General features: G+C 52.5%; 2 protein-coding genes across 18 annotated transcripts in view; both read left to right on the forward strand.

The window, feature by feature from the left end:
* The window catches only part of GTF2IRD1 (GTF2I repeat domain containing 1), a 58,429-nt gene extending 49,006 nt beyond the window's left edge, over window positions 1–9,423 (forward strand). For 6 of the 8 annotated variants that reach the window (XM_080562934.1, XM_080562935.1, XM_080562940.1 and 3 more), the window contains exons 23-28: window positions 2,214–2,261; window positions 5,462–5,539; window positions 6,839–7,031; window positions 7,377–7,414; window positions 8,373–8,509; window positions 9,170–9,423. In XM_080562934.1, coding sequence (XP_080419060.1) covers window positions 2,214–2,261; window positions 5,462–5,539; window positions 6,839–7,031; window positions 7,377–7,414; window positions 8,373–8,509; window positions 9,170–9,244 — 569 coding nt within the window. In that variant the 3' untranslated portion in view covers window positions 9,245–9,423. The remainder of the gene's footprint in view (window positions 1–2,213; window positions 2,262–5,461; window positions 5,540–6,838; window positions 7,032–7,376; window positions 7,415–8,372; window positions 8,510–9,169) is intronic. The other 2 variants (XM_080562936.1, XM_080562937.1) reach the window with 1 other exon arrangement.
* Window positions 9,424–18,373: 8,950 nt separating this feature from the next.
* The window catches only part of GTF2I (general transcription factor IIi), a 73,244-nt gene continuing 69,860 nt past the window's right edge, over window positions 18,374–21,757 (forward strand). For 7 of the 10 annotated variants that reach the window (XM_080562944.1, XM_080562949.1, XM_080562950.1 and 4 more), the window contains exon 1: window positions 18,395–18,575. The gene's annotated coding sequence lies outside the window, so the exon portion shown is untranslated. Of the gene's footprint in view, window positions 18,576–21,543; window positions 21,567–21,757 lie in introns of those variants that run through there. The other 3 variants (XM_080562946.1, XM_080562951.1, XM_080562945.1) reach the window with 3 other exon arrangements.

A 21,757-nucleotide genomic window follows, 5' to 3' on the forward strand; every position in this document is an offset into this window, starting at 1 on the left:
CAGAGGTGCTTTCTGGGCTCAGAAGAAGGTGTTTTGGAGGATGAGGCCGTTTTGGGGAAAAGCAAACCCCGAGGTGATGGGGAGCCGTGGGTGCTCCCCCGTGTCCGCAGCAGGTCAGCATCTGTAGCGTAGTTGCTCAGCACAGGTTTCCGGCTGCCCTTCAAGGCTCAGCAGCGGTCCTGATGCTGCCGGCACAGCTGCCACCCCCTTATCCATGTGCTGCTCCCTGCAGCGAGCATCCCTGTCCCGCGGGGATGCTGCACCAGGGGCTTGCACCCCTCCGCACCCCAAACCAGGCACAGCACAGCCAGGGGGCCGCGGTTCCCACAGGGCTTTGTCCCCTCTGGCCTCCAGAGGCTGGCGTTTTGTCTTCCAGTTCCTTTTCTTCCCACTGCTGTTGTCTGCTCGGTGCGAAAGACCTTCGCGCTCCCCTTTTGACAGCCGAGCGATCCTTCTGCGTTCAAACACAAGTGGGGGAGCAGGGGTGAAGCTCGAGTGCTACAAACACAGCACTTAGCCTTTCTTTTCTTCTTTCCTGAGGCACAGAGATACAAAACAGGCTTAATTTGAGCCTTTGAAAAAAAAAATCAGGCATAAGCAATCTAGCAAAAAAAAAAAAATATCTTTCTGTATGTTAATTTTTATGTGCTTTGATTGAAAATGTACACCAGCTCCATCTGTCCTATTCCCCAAACTCCCCACCACCCTGATAGATTATTTCCCATACTCCAATTAATAAAGTAGGGCAGGCAGTGTTCTTTAATTAAAAAAAACACACATCCAGGCATCCTTTTTTTTTTTTTTTTTTTTAATCACAAGAGCACAATCCTCCGCAAGACTTTGATGAGATGTGCCTCACGTTGGAAACTCCGAACCACAAAAAAAATGAGAGAAAAGCACTTGGGTGCAGCAGGAACCGGAGCAGAACGTGGCTCTTTCCATCCCCACGGCTCCCGGGCAGCCCCACATCCCTCGGCCCCCTGTTTAAGCCCCGTGAGAGCCGCTGGGTTGGTGCTCCTTCTGCTCTGCCTTCCTTTATCCAGGATGAATTATTTCGTGTTTTACCGTTAAGCTGGTCAGCGTTGTTAGTCTGAAGGTGGAACATGGAGCAGATGATGCTGTAAACGGCTGTGTGGCTTCCAAGCCTGTTTTAAGCACCTCTGTGGTTGGGATCACCGTGATCTTTGCTTTTTTGTTGTTGTTTTTTCCTCCTTTTCCCTTGCACGTGGTGCACACAGCATCCCCACATAGAGGGGCAGTGCCATCGCCTAGCCGATCCCAGCCTTGCAGTTCCTTTGCTTTGCTCCCACTCCTCACAGCCTCGTGTCCTGCTGTGGTCTTCAGAGACCCCCAGACCCCTTTTTTTCTGCACTTTGCAGGGAGCCGGGCACTGCCTTGTCCTGGTGGTGCTGCAGCGCGTGCGTGCTCCGCAGACGAGAGCAGCGGCCGTGACCCTGGTGGGTGGCTGCGCACACCTGGGTTACCAGGGCAAGAAATTCAATTATCTTTCTTAATCAGCCTGATTTAATAACAGCACCTTGACATCTTCACCTGAAGGTGAAAATGTTTGGCTTTATTTTATTTATTTCCAAATAAATACAAATTAAAATATACTTTAATAGCTCCCAGACCTGCCTTCGCCCCCTGCCCGTGCTCCAGCACCCCAACCTTTCTCCCCAGCGGCTTTCCCTTGCCCGTGCAGGCGTGTCCCATCTGCATTTCTTCCTCTTTGCATTGCACATTCACCAAAATATTTTGTGCAGTGACTGCTTTCCCGGACCTGCTTGAACTGTTTGCTTTTCTGCCTCTTTTGAGGGGTGTGATGTTGCTCCTCTCTGCACTCAGCAAATTCGGCGGCGCCCCCCGTAGCTGCAGAACTAACCCAACTCCCCTTTGCTTCCCATCTGCTCCAGCCTCACGTTTTCCCTCCCTCCCGAGTGTCCCCCAGGCTCTTTAGGGGCACGTCATAGCCCCGTGGGATGCTCGGGGCCTTAGGCACTTCCCCAGATCGGCCCCTGGGCCGTGCAGCCTGCCCAGCGGGTCAGCCACCGCCAGCTCTGCGCCACGAGGACTCGGGACCAGAGCAACCTCAGTCGGGACAGCGTCGCCCTGCGTTTTGCTTTTGTTTGTGAACACAGAACCAAGCTGTAGCACTCATTGCTCTCTTTTTCTTTCTCTCTTTTTTTTTTTTCTTCTCTTAACTTGCGCTGTAGCCCCTAGACGGATAACGTCATTGGAAAAAGCGTACGCTGCCTTGAATGGTACGTAGCTCAGTTGGTGCATCGTAGATGGTAGCAGACAAGAAATGCACTTGCCTATTAATGTGGGAATGAAAATGCGTTAAAACTCCAAATTTCAGGTATTTTTTCCTCTCTGCTGTGTTTCCCTGTGACACCAAGCCCGGAGTGGTGCGGGCTGCGTGCGACAGCCCTGTGTTGTGGTGCTGATGCTCTCTCCTCCGCAGGGCTGTGGCCGTCGGTGCCAGCTCTGCTCGAGGCGCGCCGACCTGACAAGTCACGCTTAGCTCATCCCTGTGGCCCAGCAATTAATGTGTTAAAAGGTCCCCTGCCATTCGCAGTGAGCACTTGCACAGATTGGGGGCTGTTTTTTGGGGGGGGGTTGGTTTGTTTTTTGTTTTTCTTTGCCTTAACACGCTCTGGGCACTGGTGTGCAGCTGTGCAGGCTCCAAGGATTTAACGCCTCTGCTAACTTAGGAGCAGAGGAGCTTGCCTGGTGCTTGCCTCAGCAGGACCAGGCTTATTCCCATCATCTGGGGTTCTGGCCATGTCTGGTTGCTCGCCGCGTGCTCCTGCACATTTCTAGTTGTGCTTTGAGAACACGCAGAGGCGGAGCTGCCTCTGTCTGCGTTAACCCCAGGTCACTGCGGAGCAGCCGCAGCAATGCTAGCGGGTCTATTCCGGATTTACACTGGTGTCACTGAACTGCACCCTGAGAAGATTTGGAAGGCGGGGAGAGGTGCGTGTGTGTCCTCCGGAGGCTCAGGGCCAGATCCTGACAGCCGTCAGCACGCTGATCCCAAGCCCAGTGGCGTGCTCCATTGAAATCAGAGGGATTGCCCCAAGGAGGGGCCGTCTGCTTGCGAGGGCAGCAGGTACCAGGCCGTGGGGACATAACTTGGGCAGTGGTCACCTCCTGGTGGACATGCTGGAGCACCCGCGTGTTCAGATAACGGCGGGGTTTGTTCATCACCCGGGTTCGGGGTGCAGTGCCTGCGGGGTGCGGACACCCGCGGTGCCCCGTGAGCATCCCCAGCTCGTGCCTGGGCTCAGTGCAGGCGTAAGCGTGACCCCGCTGAGTTAATTGCTAGAGGCAGGGAGTCCTGGTCCGGTGATAAAATAGCAATAAGCACATTACAGATTTTGGGGGAAAAAATAGTCAACTGGCTACTTATTTAATTAAATAATAATAATAAATTAAATTGATAGCACAGATTTGAACCCAGCAGCATTCATAAACCTGCTTTTTGTTCAGGACTTAGCACATCCTTGGTGGCATGTTGTCCCAAACCAAATGTCTAAGGTAAAGGCAGATCGAGGTCTCTCTTGCCCAGGGGTGGTGGGGACACGGAGGATGCAGGGGCAGGTCCCTGGGAAGCAGCACGGCAGGACGGAGCCTCCTCTCTGGCTTCTCTGTTACGCATGCTCAGTCACAGCTTTTTCGTGGCATTGGCTTGTGTCCCCGGCTGGGAATTCGGGAGCGCTGCCCGTTGCACAAGCCACCACAAGGCAGAAAAAAAGCCTTGGGATTGTGTTTCTGCCAGTTGGGTCTCCCGGGGCATTAGCGGAAAGGAAAGAGCTTGTGCGTTTTTCAGTCTCAGAGGAAAATGAACCAAGTGAGAACAACGTCATTTTGATGTTTCTTTGTCTGCTACCATCTATACCTCCACGCGGGTGTGTACGTACATCCCAGCAACTGAGCATAAATGACAAGGAAGTCACAGAGGGAGCCCGCAGGGTTTGCCCCCGCCAGCCCCCCTGCAGCAGTGCCACGGCCTCAGGAGTGGCACGGCAAGCAGACGTCTTGTTTCTTGAAACCAGAGGTCCTTGGAGATGTTTGTTTTATTTTCTTCCATTTCACTTATTTTTCGCTCCATCCCTTTCAAGCTCCTTTTGTTGCCATTTCTGGATCTGAAGCACGACTTGGCCCAAAGGCTCCTTCGCAGAAACTTCTCCCCTTTGCTCCCAGTTATGTCTGGGCATACAAAACTGCCGCTTTCAGGCTCAGCAGCTCGAGAAGAGGCTTTGCTGGGGCCGTAGCCTGGGGCAGCAGGGCACTGAGATGTGAGGGTGGCAGCTTCCTCCCAGGACCGAGCCCTGCAGCAGCCGAAGCACGTGGCTCCTGCTGCGAGTAGCGGTGCTGAGCGCCAGCCTCCAAATCCCCTCTCAGGGAGGCAGGGACCCACGTGAGGTTTTCCATGCGTACATAAAACAAAATTTCAAGCCACGTGATTGCTCAAAATCAAATTAAATAGCCCCAGACTGCGGGCAGAGGATGCTCAGGTCCTTCACAGCTGTGCCAAGGCTCGCAGCGCTCACCTTGGTATTTTAAATAACCGCCCCTGGGCAAAAATACCTGACTTGAGCATGGCAAGCTCGCTTCGTGGAGGTGATGTCTCTGTGATTCCCATATTTAAGGAGCCAAATTAAATTCCCATGTAATGGTGGCCGTGCACATCCCAGCTCACCGGCATCTGCTTTAGAGCAGCGGGGACAGGCTCGGTTTGGGTGGGAAGGCGGCGCCCATCCCTGCTCTGCCCAGCTCGGGTGCCGTGGTCCTGCCTCGTGTCCCAGGGCTGGGGGGGTGAGCCACACAGAGAGGTGGAAAAGCTTCATTTGGGTTGTCCTTTATGTCTGTGGGGTGGGAAAGCATCCCGGGGAGCAGGTACCGCAGACGGTCATTTTATCCTGGAGCCCCCTGAGGATGCTGAATAGCTGGGGGAAAGTCTCCTGGCACGGGCATGTCATTTAAAAGGAGAGAGCGGAGAAGAAACTGGTTGGCGTGATGAGGATAATTAAAAAAGCTAGTAAAGCCAAGCTGATTATATGGCATATTATAAAACAATACTGTACTTAGGAGCCCGGCTATAAAAGCGCTATCTCATTCCTTGATATCACTTGTGGGAGCATTTGTGGCGCTCAGGGCCTGAGTCTCCATTGCCTTGCACATTTTGCAGTCATTTCCAGCACCGCAAAGTGGATGTAAAATGCTCTCAGCCATGGAAGCGCGTGGCAAATGCAGATTTGGCAGCATTTTATAGCTACCGCGCGCTGCTCTGGAAGGTGACAGAAGGTGCAAGCGAAGAGCAGCCGCATCTGAGGTGTCCCCGCGTCGGGCTCGGACGGAGGGGTGTCTCGAGACGCAGCACCGTGGCGGTGGGGTGGGCTTTCCGGGGGTCAGGAAGAAACGGGAGGTTTTATTCCCTGCCCTTTTTGCTTTGCAGATGAGGACGACGCCAACAGGCTCGGAGAGAAGGTGATTCTCCGAGAGCAAGTGAAAGAGCTTTTCAATGAAAAATACGGTGAGTCTCCCATCTGCACACAGAGCAAGGCGAGTTTGTTTTTGCTGACAGCAGCCGTAGTTAAAATTAATTAGGCTGAAGGGCTCTATTTATAGGCCGAGCACACGGCAGCCTGCTGCAGCACAGGTTTCCTCCCGCTGCTTCGCGTTGCAGCCCGTCCCCGGGGATGCTCCCGCGCCTCGCTCCCGCAGGTGGGACCGTGACCTTCTTGTTGACAGCTCATCCTTGGAGCGGGGAGGGAGGAGGGCGAAACGCAGCCCGGGAGCAGGATTTGTTCAGGCTGCCGTCAGCCTTTGATGCGTTTTTGATGCGTCCTGAGCTAGCGTGAGCCGTGGTGCGTGCCTGCCCTGCGCCAGCCTGCTGGAGCTGCGGCAGAAAAGCAGGTCAGGAGGTGGAGGGAGATTTGCAAATGCCCTTTGCGGATTCCTTGTGCTGCCTGGCGAGCCCACCCATCCCAGCTGGTCGTTGGGAAAAGGCGTCATAGGAAAATCAACTGGAAGTGGAGAGAAATAGGAGCTGGGGCAGGATGTAAATAATTGCTTGAAAAAGAAGGGAAGCGACCAAGTGATGGCAAAGAGGTGGGGAGAGAGGCTTGTAAAACCATGACCAGCACAGAAGGGAGGGATGCTTGCTGTTCCCCAAAGTGCAGGAACTAAAGGGGGACCCAGAGAAATGGGCAGTGGGCTTAAACAACACAGAAGGAAGTACTTTTAATGCAGCATGCCTTTAAATTGTCATATTTTGCTGCCATAGGATGTTGTGGAAGCCAAAGGGAAGAAGGAATTCAAAAAGTGGGCAAGAGCAGTTCCTGCAGCACAGGGCTCCTGGGGGCTGCTGAATGCAGCGTGCTGGATGTGATCTCCACACCCCAGTGACCCCCAAAACTGCCTAAGAGAGCCGAGGAGAGACGGATAAATCCCTCTCATTTGCCCTGCTTCATCCTCCCACGCTGGTGCTGCCCCAGCCACGGGCACGGCGCTGGGCTCGCTGGGTGCATGGTACAAGCACGGCAGTGGGTGTGCTCTGCACTGAGCAGAGGTGCTGGGGCCGTGAACCAGTCTCCACGTGAGGCTCCTAGAGACCAATGGAGACCAACAGTGCAGAGGCAGGCAATAAATTGGACAGGCAGACGTGAAACAGCTCGGTGGGACGTGGCGATGCAGCCCCACGGCAGGTCCGCGGTCATCGTGGCATCTGTGGGTTCCCCAGCTCCCCCCGGGGCTCTCGATCCTTCTGTTGGCGTGGTCCTGAGCCCTGTGGGGTAAAGTCGGTGCGGTGTCCTCTGCTCTGCCCTTACAGGAGAGGCTCTGGGCTTGAACCGGCCCATCATGGTGCCCTATAAACTCATCAGGGACAGCCCCGACGCGGTGGAGGTCACCGGCCTGCCGGACGATATCCCTTTCAGAAACCCCAATACCTACGACATCCACCGGCTGGAGAAGATCCTGAAGGCACGGGAGAGCATCCGGATGGTGATTATAAACCAGCTCCAGTAAGTTCCCCCAGCTCTGCGGCGCGGAGAGGTTTTAGTTGGTTAAGCATTGTCCCAGCCACTAGTCAGGTAAGGCCCCATGGGGCCACGTACCCATGAAGGACCTGCCCCATCCCCACCACCCGCAATCCTGCACCACGGGAGGTGCTCAGCCATTTATCCCCTCTTTTCTGAACAGTTTGAGGTGCTGATGTTGGGAAGGGGCATGGCACAGGGGCCAGGAGATATCATGGGGCAGATAAGGGGATGGCCCTGAGACCCAGCTGAGTTTTTTGGGGGTGCTTCCCTCCAGAGAGTGGGGGGAAGGTGCTTGCGTGCTCTGACCCCATGTTTTCTCTTACACAGGCCTTTTTCTGAAATCTGCACTGAGGCCAAACAAACAGGTAAGGGCTGAGACATATCCATAGCTTTCCCTGCAGTGTGGCAGAGAATATACGGGCAAAATGGATGGGGGGCCGTGGGGAGGCATTTGTACCTCCCGCATCCTTCTGGAAACAGAAAAGTCAGGCTCAGCGTTGGCTCAGGCTCAGGAGCAAGCTGTCATCTTAGATGATTGTATTTCTGTGAGCTGGCGAGAGACCTGTGCCATTAGACTCAAATTTTCATCGTCTTCTGGAGGATTTGATTGTCCCTTTCCCATGAGCAATTTATTCACTGTGAGCAATTTATTCGCTGGTTAAAGCCCTTAATTTCATCCATCGTTTATCAGTTGAGCTTCTAAGGAAACAAGGTTTCTGTGATCCCTCCGAATGTATTTCTCTCTCTGCCCTATCCTCCCCAATAAATTTCATTTAATCAAACGTGTCAGAATTAGCAACCCAGAGATAATTAGGATCCTGTTAGTTTTTTGAAAATAGGTGGCTAGGTAGAGGAGAGAGATCTGGCAAGCCTGCAATGTGAGCTGATGGAAAATGAGACAAGGAGAAATTTTATATGCACATATATAAGTGAGAGTATATCACATATATATGGGTGTATCATATATGGGTGTATCATATATATATATAGGGGCATATTGGTGTCAGAGCTGGCAACGTCACAGCCCTGAAGCATTCAGCACAGGCACCGTCTGTAGGCTATCGGGCTCTGCGAGGGCTGGAGTTTGGGATTCATCCATTTTGGGGATTTCCTTAGCCCATGCCTGAGCACCACTGGCAGCTCCGTGCCAGGTGGCGGAGGCGAAGCCAATGTCACCAGCCGCAGCACGGCCGTGGCTGCGGGGACACTCAGAGGGAGGAGAGGGGGCAGCTGCAGGAGGCGTCCCCGTGCCCGAGGTGCTGCGCACCCCTCGGCCACGCTCACAGGGCACAGACACCTCATTTCTCCCCTCTCTCCCCGCAGAAAAAGACAGCAGTGTTCCCAAGAGGAAGCGGAAGAGGATCTCCGAAGGGAACTCGGTATCTTCCTCTTCCTCATCTTCCTCCTCCTCCTCTTCCAATATGGAGTCCACGTCATCAACAAATCAGATCTCTCTTGTGGTAAAGCCTTCCAAATATTAAGTGGGTTACTGCCTACCTATCTTTCTGCTTCAGGATGCTGCTCTCTGCTCTCCTCGAACCGTCACCACTTCCCTCCGCCCGACAAACCCTGTAAAGTGTGACGTTAAGTGGCACGACCAGGTTTGGCGAAGGAGCTGGCGCAGCTTTGGGGCTGCATTTTCCTGCCGGGCTTGTCAGGGGGTGTCAGCGGAGCAATGCTCCCCGGGGCTCCCCCGGACCCACCCTGCCCCAAACGCAGGTGGCGGTGGCACCATGGCCCCGTAGCGCCTCTCGGCAGGACCCGGCATCCCCCCTCCAGTCCCTGTTCCGGGCGCGATGCTGAGCTCCGGCACGCATCAAAACTGCAAAAAATAGGAAATGAGATCAGTGGAGATGCATTCAACCTGTTCTCCCTCAGGGCTTGGCTTCGGTTGTGGATGATACCAAACGCTTCTTAAAAAAAAATACACAAGAGAAATATAAACTTAGAAGGTTTTTTGTCAGGTTTGCTGGTGGTGTTTTGGTTTTGGGTTGGTTCTTTTATTTGGAAAGTGGGAGCAACTGCCCGTGTCTGAACATGTCAGAGATTTGATGTATGCATGTTTTTGTGTTGTGTCCTAACAGAGACTTTTGCCTTCTTTTTCTCTCCCTCTCTTTCAGCAATGGCCCATGAACATGTACATGTTAGACTATGGTGGTCTAAACGTCCAGATCCCAGGACCTATTAACTATTAGACCTCAATACCGAATAAGAACCTCAAATGAAAGAATAAATAAATAAATGTAATTTATGTAAAAAGTGTATATTCCAATATGTATCAATGCCTTTTAGTTTTTCCAATGATTTTTACACTATATTCCTGCCATCAAGGCCTTTTTAAATAAAAATAAAAAGTGTTGCCTTGCTCTTAAAAGTACTTTTTTTTTTGTTACATACATTATTGACAAATGGCACTTGTAGGTAAGAGTAAGTGCAGGAGGGCACCTCTGGACAGACCTCCTCATTACGCTTTGGCTGCTGAATAGGATTTTTAGCATCATCAGTGTTTGAAACCAAGAGGTTCGACACGCTTTGATGATTCACTTGCCACTGATGTCTTCAGGTTTGAATCAAAGGTGTAAAAACTTACGGAGAGCTGCAGGAGGAGCAGGACCAAATTGCAGCAGTGAAGTCACAGAAGCAATTTTGGTTACGTGCATTTAACTGTCTTCTGAACCGGTGAAGTTCTTCACTATCCGTGATTTCCTACAAGGCTTTGATGCCTTCTGGAGGGGGGAAAGCTCACGCAGTGAGTACAGGCTGCTCTCTGATGCTCAACTGGTTCTGTGTCGCTGGATCGCAAGCTGCAAGCATGTGGGAGAGCCCCGTGGGCTGCTCTGTGCACCATGCAAACCAGATGATGTAACCCAGTAAACTGAGGGATGCTGGTTGACATTTTCAGAATTTTACCTTAATTCTGCCAGCAGATCTTGGCAGCAGACGCTGGTGTCGCTGATCACTGTTATTACCGCTGCAGGTATTTAATCGGTGCCTTGTGTGTGCTCAGAGCTGTGCTCAGGTGAGATGTTTCCAGAGCAAATGCTCGGTGGTGTAAGGAGCCAGCGAGCAGAAACGTCTCTGTGCAGAAGTCGGTGCTCCAACACCCACTGCCCAGGCTCCTTGCAGGCTCCAGGACAGGTCACAGCCTTTCCCACAGAGCAAAGCTGCCCCCCGAGCATCCAGACATGTGCTCCAGGAGGAAGAGGATGGTATCAGATGGAGAGATCAAATTCATGATGACTTTAATGAGCGTAACGTGCTGCTTTATTTGTTTTATGGGTTTTCAGTCTGCCTGAGTCCTTGGCTTGCCGTGCCACCAGAGGATTCTGAGCGCGGGTGGAGCTGCTTCAAAGCGGCTGCAATTTTATTTCTTTCTTCTTGACTCGCATTTGCTGTGGAGTTAGATGCAAATGATCGCATGAGATAATAAAAGCCCAAACAAACATAGGAGAAGGCACAAAGCCAGCAGCCTAAAGAAGGGCAAAGAGCTGTATCAGTGACCCCAATTAGACATACAGTTTGACATCTGAACAGTCGGCAGCAAAATCTGAAGTCTTTCATGTTTCTGCCTGATGCTGAGACCCGTGGCATCTCCAATTAGGAAACAAAGAAACATGATTCAGAGGTAAAAATACATTTTTTCTCTTCCAACATGTCTGAAAGGGGCTTACTCACAGATCAAACCACCCCGAGGAGGTGTCTCCTGGGAGGGCATGTTCATTATATTTTGACTTTTCTTTTTTTTTTGCAGTTAAAAGGCCTCATTCATGACCACTGAAGGCGGCGGAGAGGCTCGGTAATGAGCGGAGGTCTCCGGCACTGCCCCAACCCGTGGCCGTGAGCAGCAGTGGGGCAGGCTCGGGGCGGGCTGTGGGGCTGGATTACTGAGTCGCTGCTGAAGGCAGGGGCATCCAGGCAGCCAAGTTAAATTAGGGCACCAGAGCTACACTGGGGAATAATGACTTAATTCGGAAAGCTTAATGCAGTTGTAAAGGCTAGAAAAGGTGGGGGAAAAAAAGGAAGGTGAGAAGGGAGATGGCAGGGCTGTTTCCCCACTTGGTTGTTTGGTTTTCCCAGCCGGGTGCATTAGGGTCTTGCTGAACCCAAATCCAGTTGCGGCATCCCCTGCTCTGAACCTGGCTAAATTGATTAATTAATTTGGGTTCCCCGTGCCCCAAAACCCTGCTCCACAGGGCAGCTCAAGCCGTGCCCAATGGGGCAGGATGCTCTGTGGCTGGCACCTCCGCCATGGCCGGGCTGGGTTTTGAAGCTGCTGCGTTCAGGTAACGTTTATATTTTTGGGAGAGAATAGCAGTCTTTTCCGCTGTAATTTCAGGGGGTTGTAGGGTCACAGCACCCCCTTTTCACTGTCCGGGACCGGAGTAGGAAACTCCCACCACCGGTGCCTGCTCTTGCACAGGAACCAGCGGCGCTGACCCTTCCCACCACCAAAACGCCGGATCTCACTTTTATTACTGTTTTCCCTCAGCCGTAATTCCCAGAGCTTCCCTCCCCTTGGTCCTCCAGTTGCAGGGTATTTTTATACCCGGTTTTTGTGTGTAACGTGATTATCTGCTGAATGGGATGCGCTCGGTTACAATTAGAAGATGAAGATGCAGATCTTAACACTTAAGCCGCGTTCCTCATTTATGACTTTTCAAAGAGTTTGGTGGGGTTTTTTGTTGTTGTTTATGTGTTTACAAATCCAATAACAATCCTCATTAAGAGTTGCAAAACATGAAGCCATTTTGATCCCAGGCAGATGGCAGCTAAATGAAGTTTAATTAAAGAATGAGCGCTTTGATTCAAATCATTTTTAAAAAGTATAGTGCAACGAGATGCTAGAGAACAGCATAAACAGCATCTGCGCCTCCATTCAGAGCCCCGAATCCATTTGTGAGCGAACGCTTTGCGAAATGTTGCAGGGAGACGGCGAATGTGTCGCAAACCACTACCGCAGCCACGCCAGAGGTCTTGTTGCTTCCCTACCCCAGACAAGCAGCTCTTTGGTTGTATTTTTATTTATTTATTTATTTTCAATTTTTGAAGAGTTCATTGGGGCGCGCTTTGTGCCAGTGCACAGGACCACGCATGGCAGAAGAAAGCCGTTCCCATAGCAAGATGTCCGTGGTCCTAACGTGGGTGCTTTCTCCAGGACGCTGACGATTTTTTTGTTAAATGCACGTCTGAAACAGCTGCCTTGGACACAAATTAACAGCTCCATGGGGTACAGAGGCAGAGGGATGTGGCTGAACTGAACTCGGGCTAAGATTAATATCTTTTCATCAGTGGGTTTTGGGGAAGGAGGGGGTTACGTGCAATGAACCGCTGTGATCATTAAAATTATGTGGTACTTTTTCACTCGGTAAGACCTGGGAGAGGGTCCTCTGAGGTGGGACAGGCCCAGGCCCTGCAGCAGCCTCACCAAGGTGGCTCCACGGCCCTCGTGGTGGGGCTGGGACCTGCACATGGGACCGGGACTGGGACATGGCCGGCTTGGCGCCGGGCAGCCCTTGCCTTGCTTTGCCATTGGGAAAGTGGGGCAGAAAGACTGCCAGACAGTCTTTCTGTGTAGCAACTGTGTGCCACAGGAGGGCAACGAGGCTCCTCGTTAACCTGCACGTTAATAGTCCTCTGGGAAGGGCTGAGGTGGGAGGTTTCTGAGGGGTGTGGAGGTGCTTGCTCCTCAAGGATCATCTTGGGTAGTGACAAAGGGTGTTGTGGAAAGCCTGTGAGCTCAAGGGGAGGCTGGAGAAGCCTGGCAGCAAGATCTGCTGAGGACTACCAGGCTGGTAAGACCCATGGGGGCAGGAACCTCCTGGGAGAGTGTCTGGGGAAAGCATTGCGTGTGCTTGTCCTGCTCTGTGCACAATGTCTGTGGTGCCCCCTGTGCTGCTGGCTGGCCCCATAGGCTGTGCTTGTGTAACCCAGGGCTCACCCTGGGCAGGGAGGCTTGTTTGATGGCAGCTTCCTGCTCTTCTCCATCTTCCAGCTCTAAAAAGCACCTGCAGGTGTGACCAGCTGCCCTGCTCCAGGGGCTTGAGCTGGGGGGGACCCAGGTGGCCTGTGCTGGGGGAGGCAACGTGGGCGCCTTTGGTTGTGCCTCTGTGCTGGTCCTACTGAACCCGAGCTGAGGTGTCAGAGCTGCTCTGGGCTCACTGCTCTGATTCTCTTGGGTCCCGTGTTGGGTGAGCACCGAGGGATCACTTCCAGCCCTTGCGTGGAGCTGTGCAGCACCAGTGCTGCTCGCTGGGGCCTGGCCGTCACTGGGAGCCCTGCGGTCGGGTGCCTCGTGATGGCGGCCTCTCCTGTCCCACTTCAGCTTCTCCAAAGCGTCCTTCCCCCTTATCCCTGACTGAATCAATGTGATCCATTTGGAAATGAATGAGGAGAATTAAGAAAACAGCCGCAGGCAGCACCATCACTGCTTTGCCATGGGGTGGCACAGGACTTCTCTCACAAAGCCCCGCGTAGGCTGGGCCGGAGCAGTGTTGGTCTGGGGGAGCTGACCGCGAGCTCTGAGGCTGAGATAAGATCCTCAGGAAAGACCTCATCTGCAGCCAGCAGCCTGACCCTTGCTCTAATGATGTTAACGATTCATTTTAAGCTGCTGTTTGTGCTGCTGATGTCTGCGTCAGTAAATCAGTCTTCTACTGCAGCCAGAACAAAATAAAGTAAAATAAAATGCCAGCCTTCTTCACGCCCAGATGTCGATAGAGTGCAGACTAATTGGCAATAAGGATGCACTAAGTCAGTGATGTTCAGAAGTGCCAACAGATCGGCAGGCGGGTAAGTAATAGTGACAGCCGAGCACGTTCAGCCCAAAACTAAATAAAGGGGTTTGCCTGGGGAAGGCACCGAGGCAGGTGACACTGACACCGCTGTAGGAGCGTCCACTCCGTGCTTGGTCCTAAGCTGCTTCACCTCTGCATCGGGTGGGCTCAGCTCCCTTGGGAGGAGATGTGGGGAGGGGAGAAGGCCCAGGTAGAGCAGCACTACCGAGGTGTCAGGGAGCCCAAGAGGTGACCCCAATGGCAGCCAGGCTGCCATCCCCATCCCTGTGAGCTCATAAAGCAGGAACATGCATGGGGAAGAAGGGCTGAAATAACAAATTGGATGCGCATGGCTCCTGAAGTTGTTTGTTGGTTTTGTTATTTATTTGTCTTTGGTATAAGTGCATATACATAAATATACATATTACAGTTTACCAACAAAATAGTTCTGTAATATATATAATAAAAAAAAGCTCCCAAAGTCCTTTTTCCTAGAAATGTAGGTCATTAGAAAGGTCTTCCTTCCTTTATAGCAAACAAGTGCAAGACTCCCTCTTCCAACTTGGGTGTTGTGGGTTTTTGTATCAAACATGTAGGAGAAAATTGTGGTCTGTTTGTCAGCAGCTTGGGCTAGGCTTCGTGATTCTGCTGGCAAAGGTGGCTTGGTGAGGAGCATGGAGGAGGAAACAACAAGCAAAACAAAAAACAAAAACCAACCTCAGATGATAAAGCCTTGCTGGCAAACTCCCAATCTAATTTCCTCCTAATAACTAAAAAAAAAAAAAAAGAAAAGTAATTTTGTCTCAATAAGTTTGCGGCACCAGCTGAATATGAGGCACAACCATGCGATGTTCACATTTACTGCTGTGCTCATCCAAGCATCTCACTGCACGGATCCGCCACGTATTTCCTAAGAAGAAACTGCTTTTGTGCTTGAAAGAGATGCGTTTAGAAGTCCCCAGGACCTCTTGCTGGCATCTGCAGTTTCAGATGATGTGTCAAGTTTGGTTATTTTTTGTGAGTTAGTTTTTGCTGTTGTTGTTAATCCGGATATTTAGAGCAGTGCATATTTACTATGACTGTAATACTCTGTCACAAAAGGCAAATGATTTTAAAATGCTTCCTTCTTTGGAAAGACTGCAGCACAAGAGCCACTGCAAGATTCCTGCCTGCTTGGTGGGCTTTATAGAGACATTAAAACCAATGGCGATGGGAGGCTCCTGAGTTAAGGTCATCACTTTGGAGGGGACAGCAAGGCAGATGTGTTGGAGAGGGACAACCAAGAGCACCCTGGAGTTGGGGTCTGCTGCCCCATCCTTGCTGAACACCCCAGAGCATCCCTAACTGAGGGCAGAGCAGCAAGTGATCGGAGAAAACGGTCTGTGCTCTTACCATCCAAATATTTGTACTGCCCATGTGTTCACCAGCCTTATCGTGCACACCGTGTTCCAAGCGAAAATACAGGATGTCCTTACTTACTGTTTAACAGAGGAAAAGCTCAGTGAAAGACAACTGTGAAGGAATCGAGCCAAGTGGAGCAAAGGAAAATGAGTAAAGGCGCATGGGATGAGCATGCCTGGAGCTCTGCTCTGCAGAGATGTGGCCTGCAGCAGTGTGGCCCCGTTCTGGTCCATCCTGCACCAGTGTTCTCAAATGTAGAGTATGTTGCTGTTTTTGGCTGTTGTGGAGCCATAGTGGTTTTGGAATTGAAATTTTAAAAAAATAATAACTTGGGAGAAGAAAAGACATTACATCTAGATGTAACGGAAGCACTGCACAGCGGGGAGCTCTGAACCCTGTGCTCTCAGGGACTGACAGAGCAGCACGGGGTCCAGACACTGAAGTGATCTTCTGCACAGAGTATAAAAGACAACATAACTCTGCACTGGTTTTGTTCCCTGATGGGCTGAGTCTGCCTCCCTCCTCTCCTCTGCCCAAAGGTTATGCTGTGAATCCTGAAACAAAGCTGTTTGGAGAGAAAGATGGCAAAACGCCCGGGCTGATAACCTGAGGCAAATAAATGGCAATACCTGTGGAAAGAGTTGGGATCAAATCTGTAACAAGCCCCCGAGAAGTTGTGCAGGGCAGAATGCGTCTGCCTGGAGAAGCAGCTCTATGGGGAGCAGCGAGGATCGGGCTGGCTTCTGCTCGCCATCACGCCTCCACCAGGTTTTAAGGACTCAGTAGTTTCAACAGGCACACACAAAGGTTTTTGCTCTCAGATGCTAGATGTTAAGATGTAAGTTGTCAGGAATATTTAGATTTACCCATAGAAATCTGAAGTGTGAGCTGACTGGAATCCCCTACACTCTGCCTAGCTGGAGGTTAAATTTGTAACTCACTGCATGTGTTGAAGCAAAGCCTTCTGATAAAGACAGCCTAACTCTTTTTAGTGTTAAAGAGAATAATGCGTGTTTCTGGGGATGAAACAGAATAATTTCCAAAACTAATGAGTAAGCTTAAAAAAAATCAACCAATCAAACAAAAACTGTATGTATTGGTCTCAGTTTGTTTTCAGAAGGAGACTATGAACTTCAAATAGGATTATTTTTTTTATTATTTCATCGATGATAAAAATAATTCTAGATTCTACCTCTCCTTTCTAACAGTTTGTTTTTACAGTCTGGCTGCCCTGTTTAAGAGAAATGTTTTTCTTGCCTTGCTGTGTGAAATTCTTGGTCAATCTGTAGTTGAAGCTCAGCTGGTTAACTAGTAGAGGGAGAAGCAAAGTGATACAAAATGCTTTAAACCAAGGAATTTAGACCAGAGTATTTTCTGCCAGAAGACTGGCCTTTGAATTTTAAGCCTGGAAAGTATATCAAGATGAACTGGTCAGATGTTTCTATATAACTATCAATTCAGGAACCTGCTGGTAAAAATCCACAGAGGCTGTGTGTTGAGTTCAGTGTCTTTTTTCAGAAGGAAGCTGCTTGGATTTCCAGGGTCTGAACTGATGGAGAGATTCTTGCGGTCCATGGTAATAAGTTACAGTTGTTAATTACTGTAGCTACTGAAACACACAAGATATTCCTACTCTGAGCATTGATTTACAACATCCAGCGAATGTCTCTGATGGATATAGAAGCCTTAAGGAACTAATTTTTCAGTTAGTCGGCTTGTAACCACAATGGGTAAACATTATTCCAAATAAAGCATGACTCAATTCTCATTATGCATCCCTTTTTTCCTGAAGGGTGCCCAGCCCCACAGCTCAAGTGGCTGGGTCAGGTGGTACAGAGAGATATGGAGGAGTGGGAAGGATCCTGTCCCTGAGAAATACCCAATTCCCACTCCCATGAGGGGCCAAGTGGTAGCCAGTGAGCCAGGCGGGCAGCAGCTGCCAGCTATCGCTCCCATAATCAGAGAGCAGTTGAGGTTGGAAGGGACCGCTTAGGATATCTAAATCTGTAAGAAATGAGGTGTTACCTGTCAAAATCTCCTGCACTAGCTAAAATACCTCAGTGCCCAGGTGTATGTTACTGCCTGCAGCTGGGCTGCTGAGCAGATCCCTGTTACTCTGCCCTCTTTCAGGGCAAAGTTGCCAGCATCAGGGTGAAGTAAACGTTTCACAAAAGCAAACAAGCCACAGTCCCGTGTCTCCTCACTGGTCAGGGCTGTGTGTGTAGCGTGGTATGGCTGAGATGCTAGCATGTGCTCACCCTGGAGTAATGGCTACCTCTAATAAGGACATTGCAAGTGGAAAGAGAGCTGATGCATTCCCTCAGAAAATAGTTGTGGCAGTTTAGGAAGTTATTCCTGCCCTCCTGATTACGGTCCTTCACCAGAGATTATGCCCTTCCCTGCACAAGAGCTGAAAAAGGAACCACCCCAGTGCCGCAGGGCAAAATCTTCTGGTTTAGGTTCAGGTGGTGATGAAAGCGGTGGTTTGCTTGTGGGTTGTGATTTTTTTTTATTGTTGTCAGGCTGCTGCACATGCTTCTGTCCGCTTCCCCACACCGTAAATCCTGAGAGCGTTGGCAAGGAACCACCGAGAGCCACGACGCCTCCGGCCACTGTGTGCTGTGGGTCGGCACTGGTGGACTCGCTGCGTGCTGCCTGAAGCCATAGCGGGCTGGTGAGATCCCAAAATCTGAGTGTTTGGGGCTGCTCGTGACCAACCACAACGAAAAGTGTTAGCGTTTCCAGAGTGCCGCCAGCTTTATATACGCGACAGCCGTATTTATTAGAAGAACATAACAAAAACGTCAGCATTTAGGAGAATTTGAGGTAAAAGCTGACAGCGGGGCTGAGGCACGGCGGGGGGAACCTGAGGTGCCGGGCCCTGCCGTCAGCACCAGGCCCCCCCCCCGCCATCTTCCCCCCAGACCCCTCCGCGCTGCCCGCTCGAGCGGCCGGCGCCGCGCTCCCCCTGTGGGCGCTGGGGTCGGGCCGGCCCTCCCCCGCGCGGGGCACGCCGGGAGCTGTAGTCCTCCGCCGTGCCCACCGCCCTGCGTGGTGACGGGCGGCACGTACGAAGAAAAACTACAACTCTCAGCGGCCCCCGCGCGGCTTGCGCATGCGCAGGGTGGGCAAGTCGAACAAAAAAACCTGCCCCCCCTTCTCCGCTCCCCTCCCCCGGAGCGGCGCTGGGCTCAGCCCGACACCGTGAGGGGGACGCGCGGGGCCGGGCCCTGCCAGAGCCTCGCCGCCGCCTCCGGGGACAACCGCCCACTGGCCTCGGCCTCCTCGCTTCCAGCCGGCGGGGCCGGGACCGGGACCGGCAGCAGGAGCGGACTGCCCGAGGCCGGCAGCGGTGAGGGGACCGGGAGCTCGGGGCAGTGTGGGGGGGGATGTGAGGGGCCGTGGTGCCGCGGCTCCCTGCGGGGAGAGGCCGCCCCCTGCCTGCGGGGGCACCGGGCGCTGCTGGGGAGGGGCTGCGGCCTCCCCGTCCTCTTCCTCCCCCCCCTCAGCGCCCCCCTCAGCGCCGCTCGCGGGGGCGGAGCTCCGCGCCCTGCCCCCCCCTCCCCGGGGACCCATTGGCTGGCGGGGGGGCGCGCACGTGCCGGGGCTGCGCGAGGGGCGGTGGTGATTGGGTGAGGGCGGGGGGTATGCAAATGAAGGGAGGGGGCGGGCGTATGCAAATGAGATGGGGCATGCAAATGAGGGGGGGCTCCTGGTGGTAGGGCTTGGGGGGGGAAATGGCCGCAGGTTGTGCTGGGAGGGGTCAGGGGGAATGGCCTCAGGTTGGGAATGAGGAGACATTTCTGCTCAGGGAGAGCAGTCTGGCACTGGGACGGGTTGCCCGGGGACGTGGTGGAGTCACCGTCCCTGGGGGTGTTCAAGGGAAGGTTGGGCGCGGTGCTTGGGGACGTGGTTTGGTGGGTGACACTGGTGGTAGGGGGTGGTTGGACCAGAGGATCGTGGATCCAACCTTAACGATTCTAGGATCCTTTCTAATCACCTGCCTGCGCTGCTGCCCACACGTATAAACCTTGGGGTCAGTACCTTGCCATAAGGAGCAGCTTTAGGCTGTTCTAACACACCTGTTTGCGCTCATCCGCACTTAACTCTGCCATCAAAATAAAACACGTGCATAGAACACTTAATAAAAAACATCAGTGAATCTATTCAGTAAATTAGATGGCACAGGAGTTTGTCCCCTGCGCATCCCAGTAGCAGGCTGCCGGTTGTTCTCTGACTTGCCAGGACACGAGCGGCTCTGCAGGGGTCTGGCCAAGCCACCCACCGCTCTGGGAGGGCTGCACGTGCATCACCTGGCAGAAAGCTGCTGGCGTGCCCGAGCTCTTCCTTGTGGCACTGGCCTTTATTCCTGGCCTCAGGCCCTGTCAGCAAGGCGAGGAGAGATTTCCGACAGCATTGACACACGCGCTTTGTTTAGGGGAAGGGCAAATGTGATCAATCCCACGGAAATCGGCGTTCAGTTAAATACGGTAACAGGAATGAGGGGGAGACGCAGGGGGAGCTGATGGCCAGGCGGAGGGGACTGGTTGTTGCTGTGTGACGGTGAGCTTCACTGCTGCTCTCAGCTAATTCCAGTTCCTTACAAGGTGCTAAAGCCCGGCTGGGTGTGTTGTGTTGGTTAACTCTTTGTGGGAGTCCCAGGAGTTAAAGGGGTTTTTGGTTTGCCCTGAAATCATTTTGGGGCTGTTGTTTACAGTGCAACACAGAAATCCCAAGGGCCGGCCTGCTGTAGTGAGCACACCCGCTTCTCGCTCTAGAAAACATGCCAGCACCACCTTTGTTGTAATGCCATTGGAGTTCAGACTAATTAACTTCCCAGATGTTACGTGGTGTTAGTGTTGGTGGACGCGGGAAGCTAAAGCAGTAGTTATTTAGCATCATCGTCATGTTTCCTAAATACAGTGAAATGGGTAAAGACAGGAATTATCAGACGGTCAGGCCTGCTGTGATTAATATTTCATGGTGTTTACGTGGCTTAGCTGTAATTCACGGGTGCCTGGGTGCTGCTGTAGGACATTGCATACCTAAAGACAAAATAACTGTTCCCTGGGCCTGGCTTTAATACAGAAATGAGCCTGATGTTAGTGGTTTCCTAACACCCCCAAACCCGGTAACATGCCTGCCTGTGAGCAGCGGGGTTAGGTGCTGCTTCTTCGTTTCGTCTGAAACTTCACGGTTACGTGTTGGTCTATAGCGGAATCTCCAGAAGTGGTGAAAATCAAGTTTAAGTATCTTTTTGCAGGCTTGTGAATGAGAGGAATCAGAGGTGCAGTTAAAGTACGCGGTGTTGGAGTTGGTTCATTTTTCAATGGCTCTCGAGTAGCGGAGGCAGCCGGCCTCCCGGGCTGGTAAAACGCCATCACGCGTGGCTGGGTGTCATGAAAGTACCCAGAAAAGTGGAAATTAATTCCTGGTGGTTTTGGGGGGGGGTTTGGAGCTGTGTAACGAAGCACGTCTCCATCCCAGCCCCAGCAAAACGCTGCTGGCACTTGGAGAGCTGGGTGCGCTCAGCACCCGGTGTTTCCCCCGGGGAACTGTTCGGGGCTCTATTTCTCTGCCCTTCTGCTGCCTCAGAGGAGGGGAGACGAAAACTTAAATCCCTGAAGGCCCCAGCAGGGATTTGGGGCAGCGTGTGGGTTTCCAGCAAGCTGATATTTCCGAGCGGCGTGACTCTGAGCAGCGCCATTACCTGCAGCGGGACGCGGTGCCGCCAGCAGTGCTGCGGGGCTGGTTTAAGGTGAGTCTGGGTGCAAAGCCCCCGGCGCTGCGTCCCAGCGGTCCTGCTGCCGTGGGTTAAATCCCCGTGGGGGGAGGCGGATTGAGATGGTGACAGCGAGTGGCCCGGCTGCTGTGTTCAGTGGGTCAGCGTTGCTGAGCTCCGAATGGTGTCGTGCGCGAACGGTGATCACAGGTTTACCAAGAAGCCCGCTCCTTGGGCAGAACTGGCTGGTGCTGGGGCTGTGTCTGTGCCCCAGGACAGGCAGCAGCGTGGCAGAGGGGTAAGCACACTTAATTTTAGTGAGCAAAAGGAGCGTAAGAAGGGTGATTTTAACCACCACGTGCAGGCTCTTCCTGTAGCAGCTGCTCCAGATAAGAGGCTGGGGGGGAAAAGCAACAGGGAGCGGAGCCTCCCTGGCCCGTTAAGGCTGCTAGGCTCTGCTTGAGAGTGATTTATTTATTTATTTATTTTTAGGGCAGTTAATAGCCTGGGCTCAATGTTAGCGAAGAGCTGACCGTGTGTATTTACCTGATGCTGCTCTTTACCTGCTGACCCCAGGGCTGTGCCTCTGAGGGAGCCAACCTCTGTCTGGAGAGGCGAGTGGTAAGCCCGAGCAGGTGCACCCTGCTGGGTGTGGGGTGCCCACATCCTTCCCTCCTGCTCCTGCTGGATTATGGCCGGTGGAAACAGTTCCTTCCAAAGACCAGTGGCGTACCTGAAGGGAGAGGTGTCGTGCAGCCTGGCTGCCCTTCTGTTGTTTGTTGGTTCCAGTCCGCATGATGAGCGGTCTAGTG

Source organism: Anser brachyrhynchus (genome assembly GCF_964034855.1).
Source record: "Anser brachyrhynchus genome assembly, chromosome: 20".
Lineage (NCBI taxonomy): Eukaryota > Metazoa > Chordata > Aves > Anseriformes > Anatidae > Anser > Anser brachyrhynchus.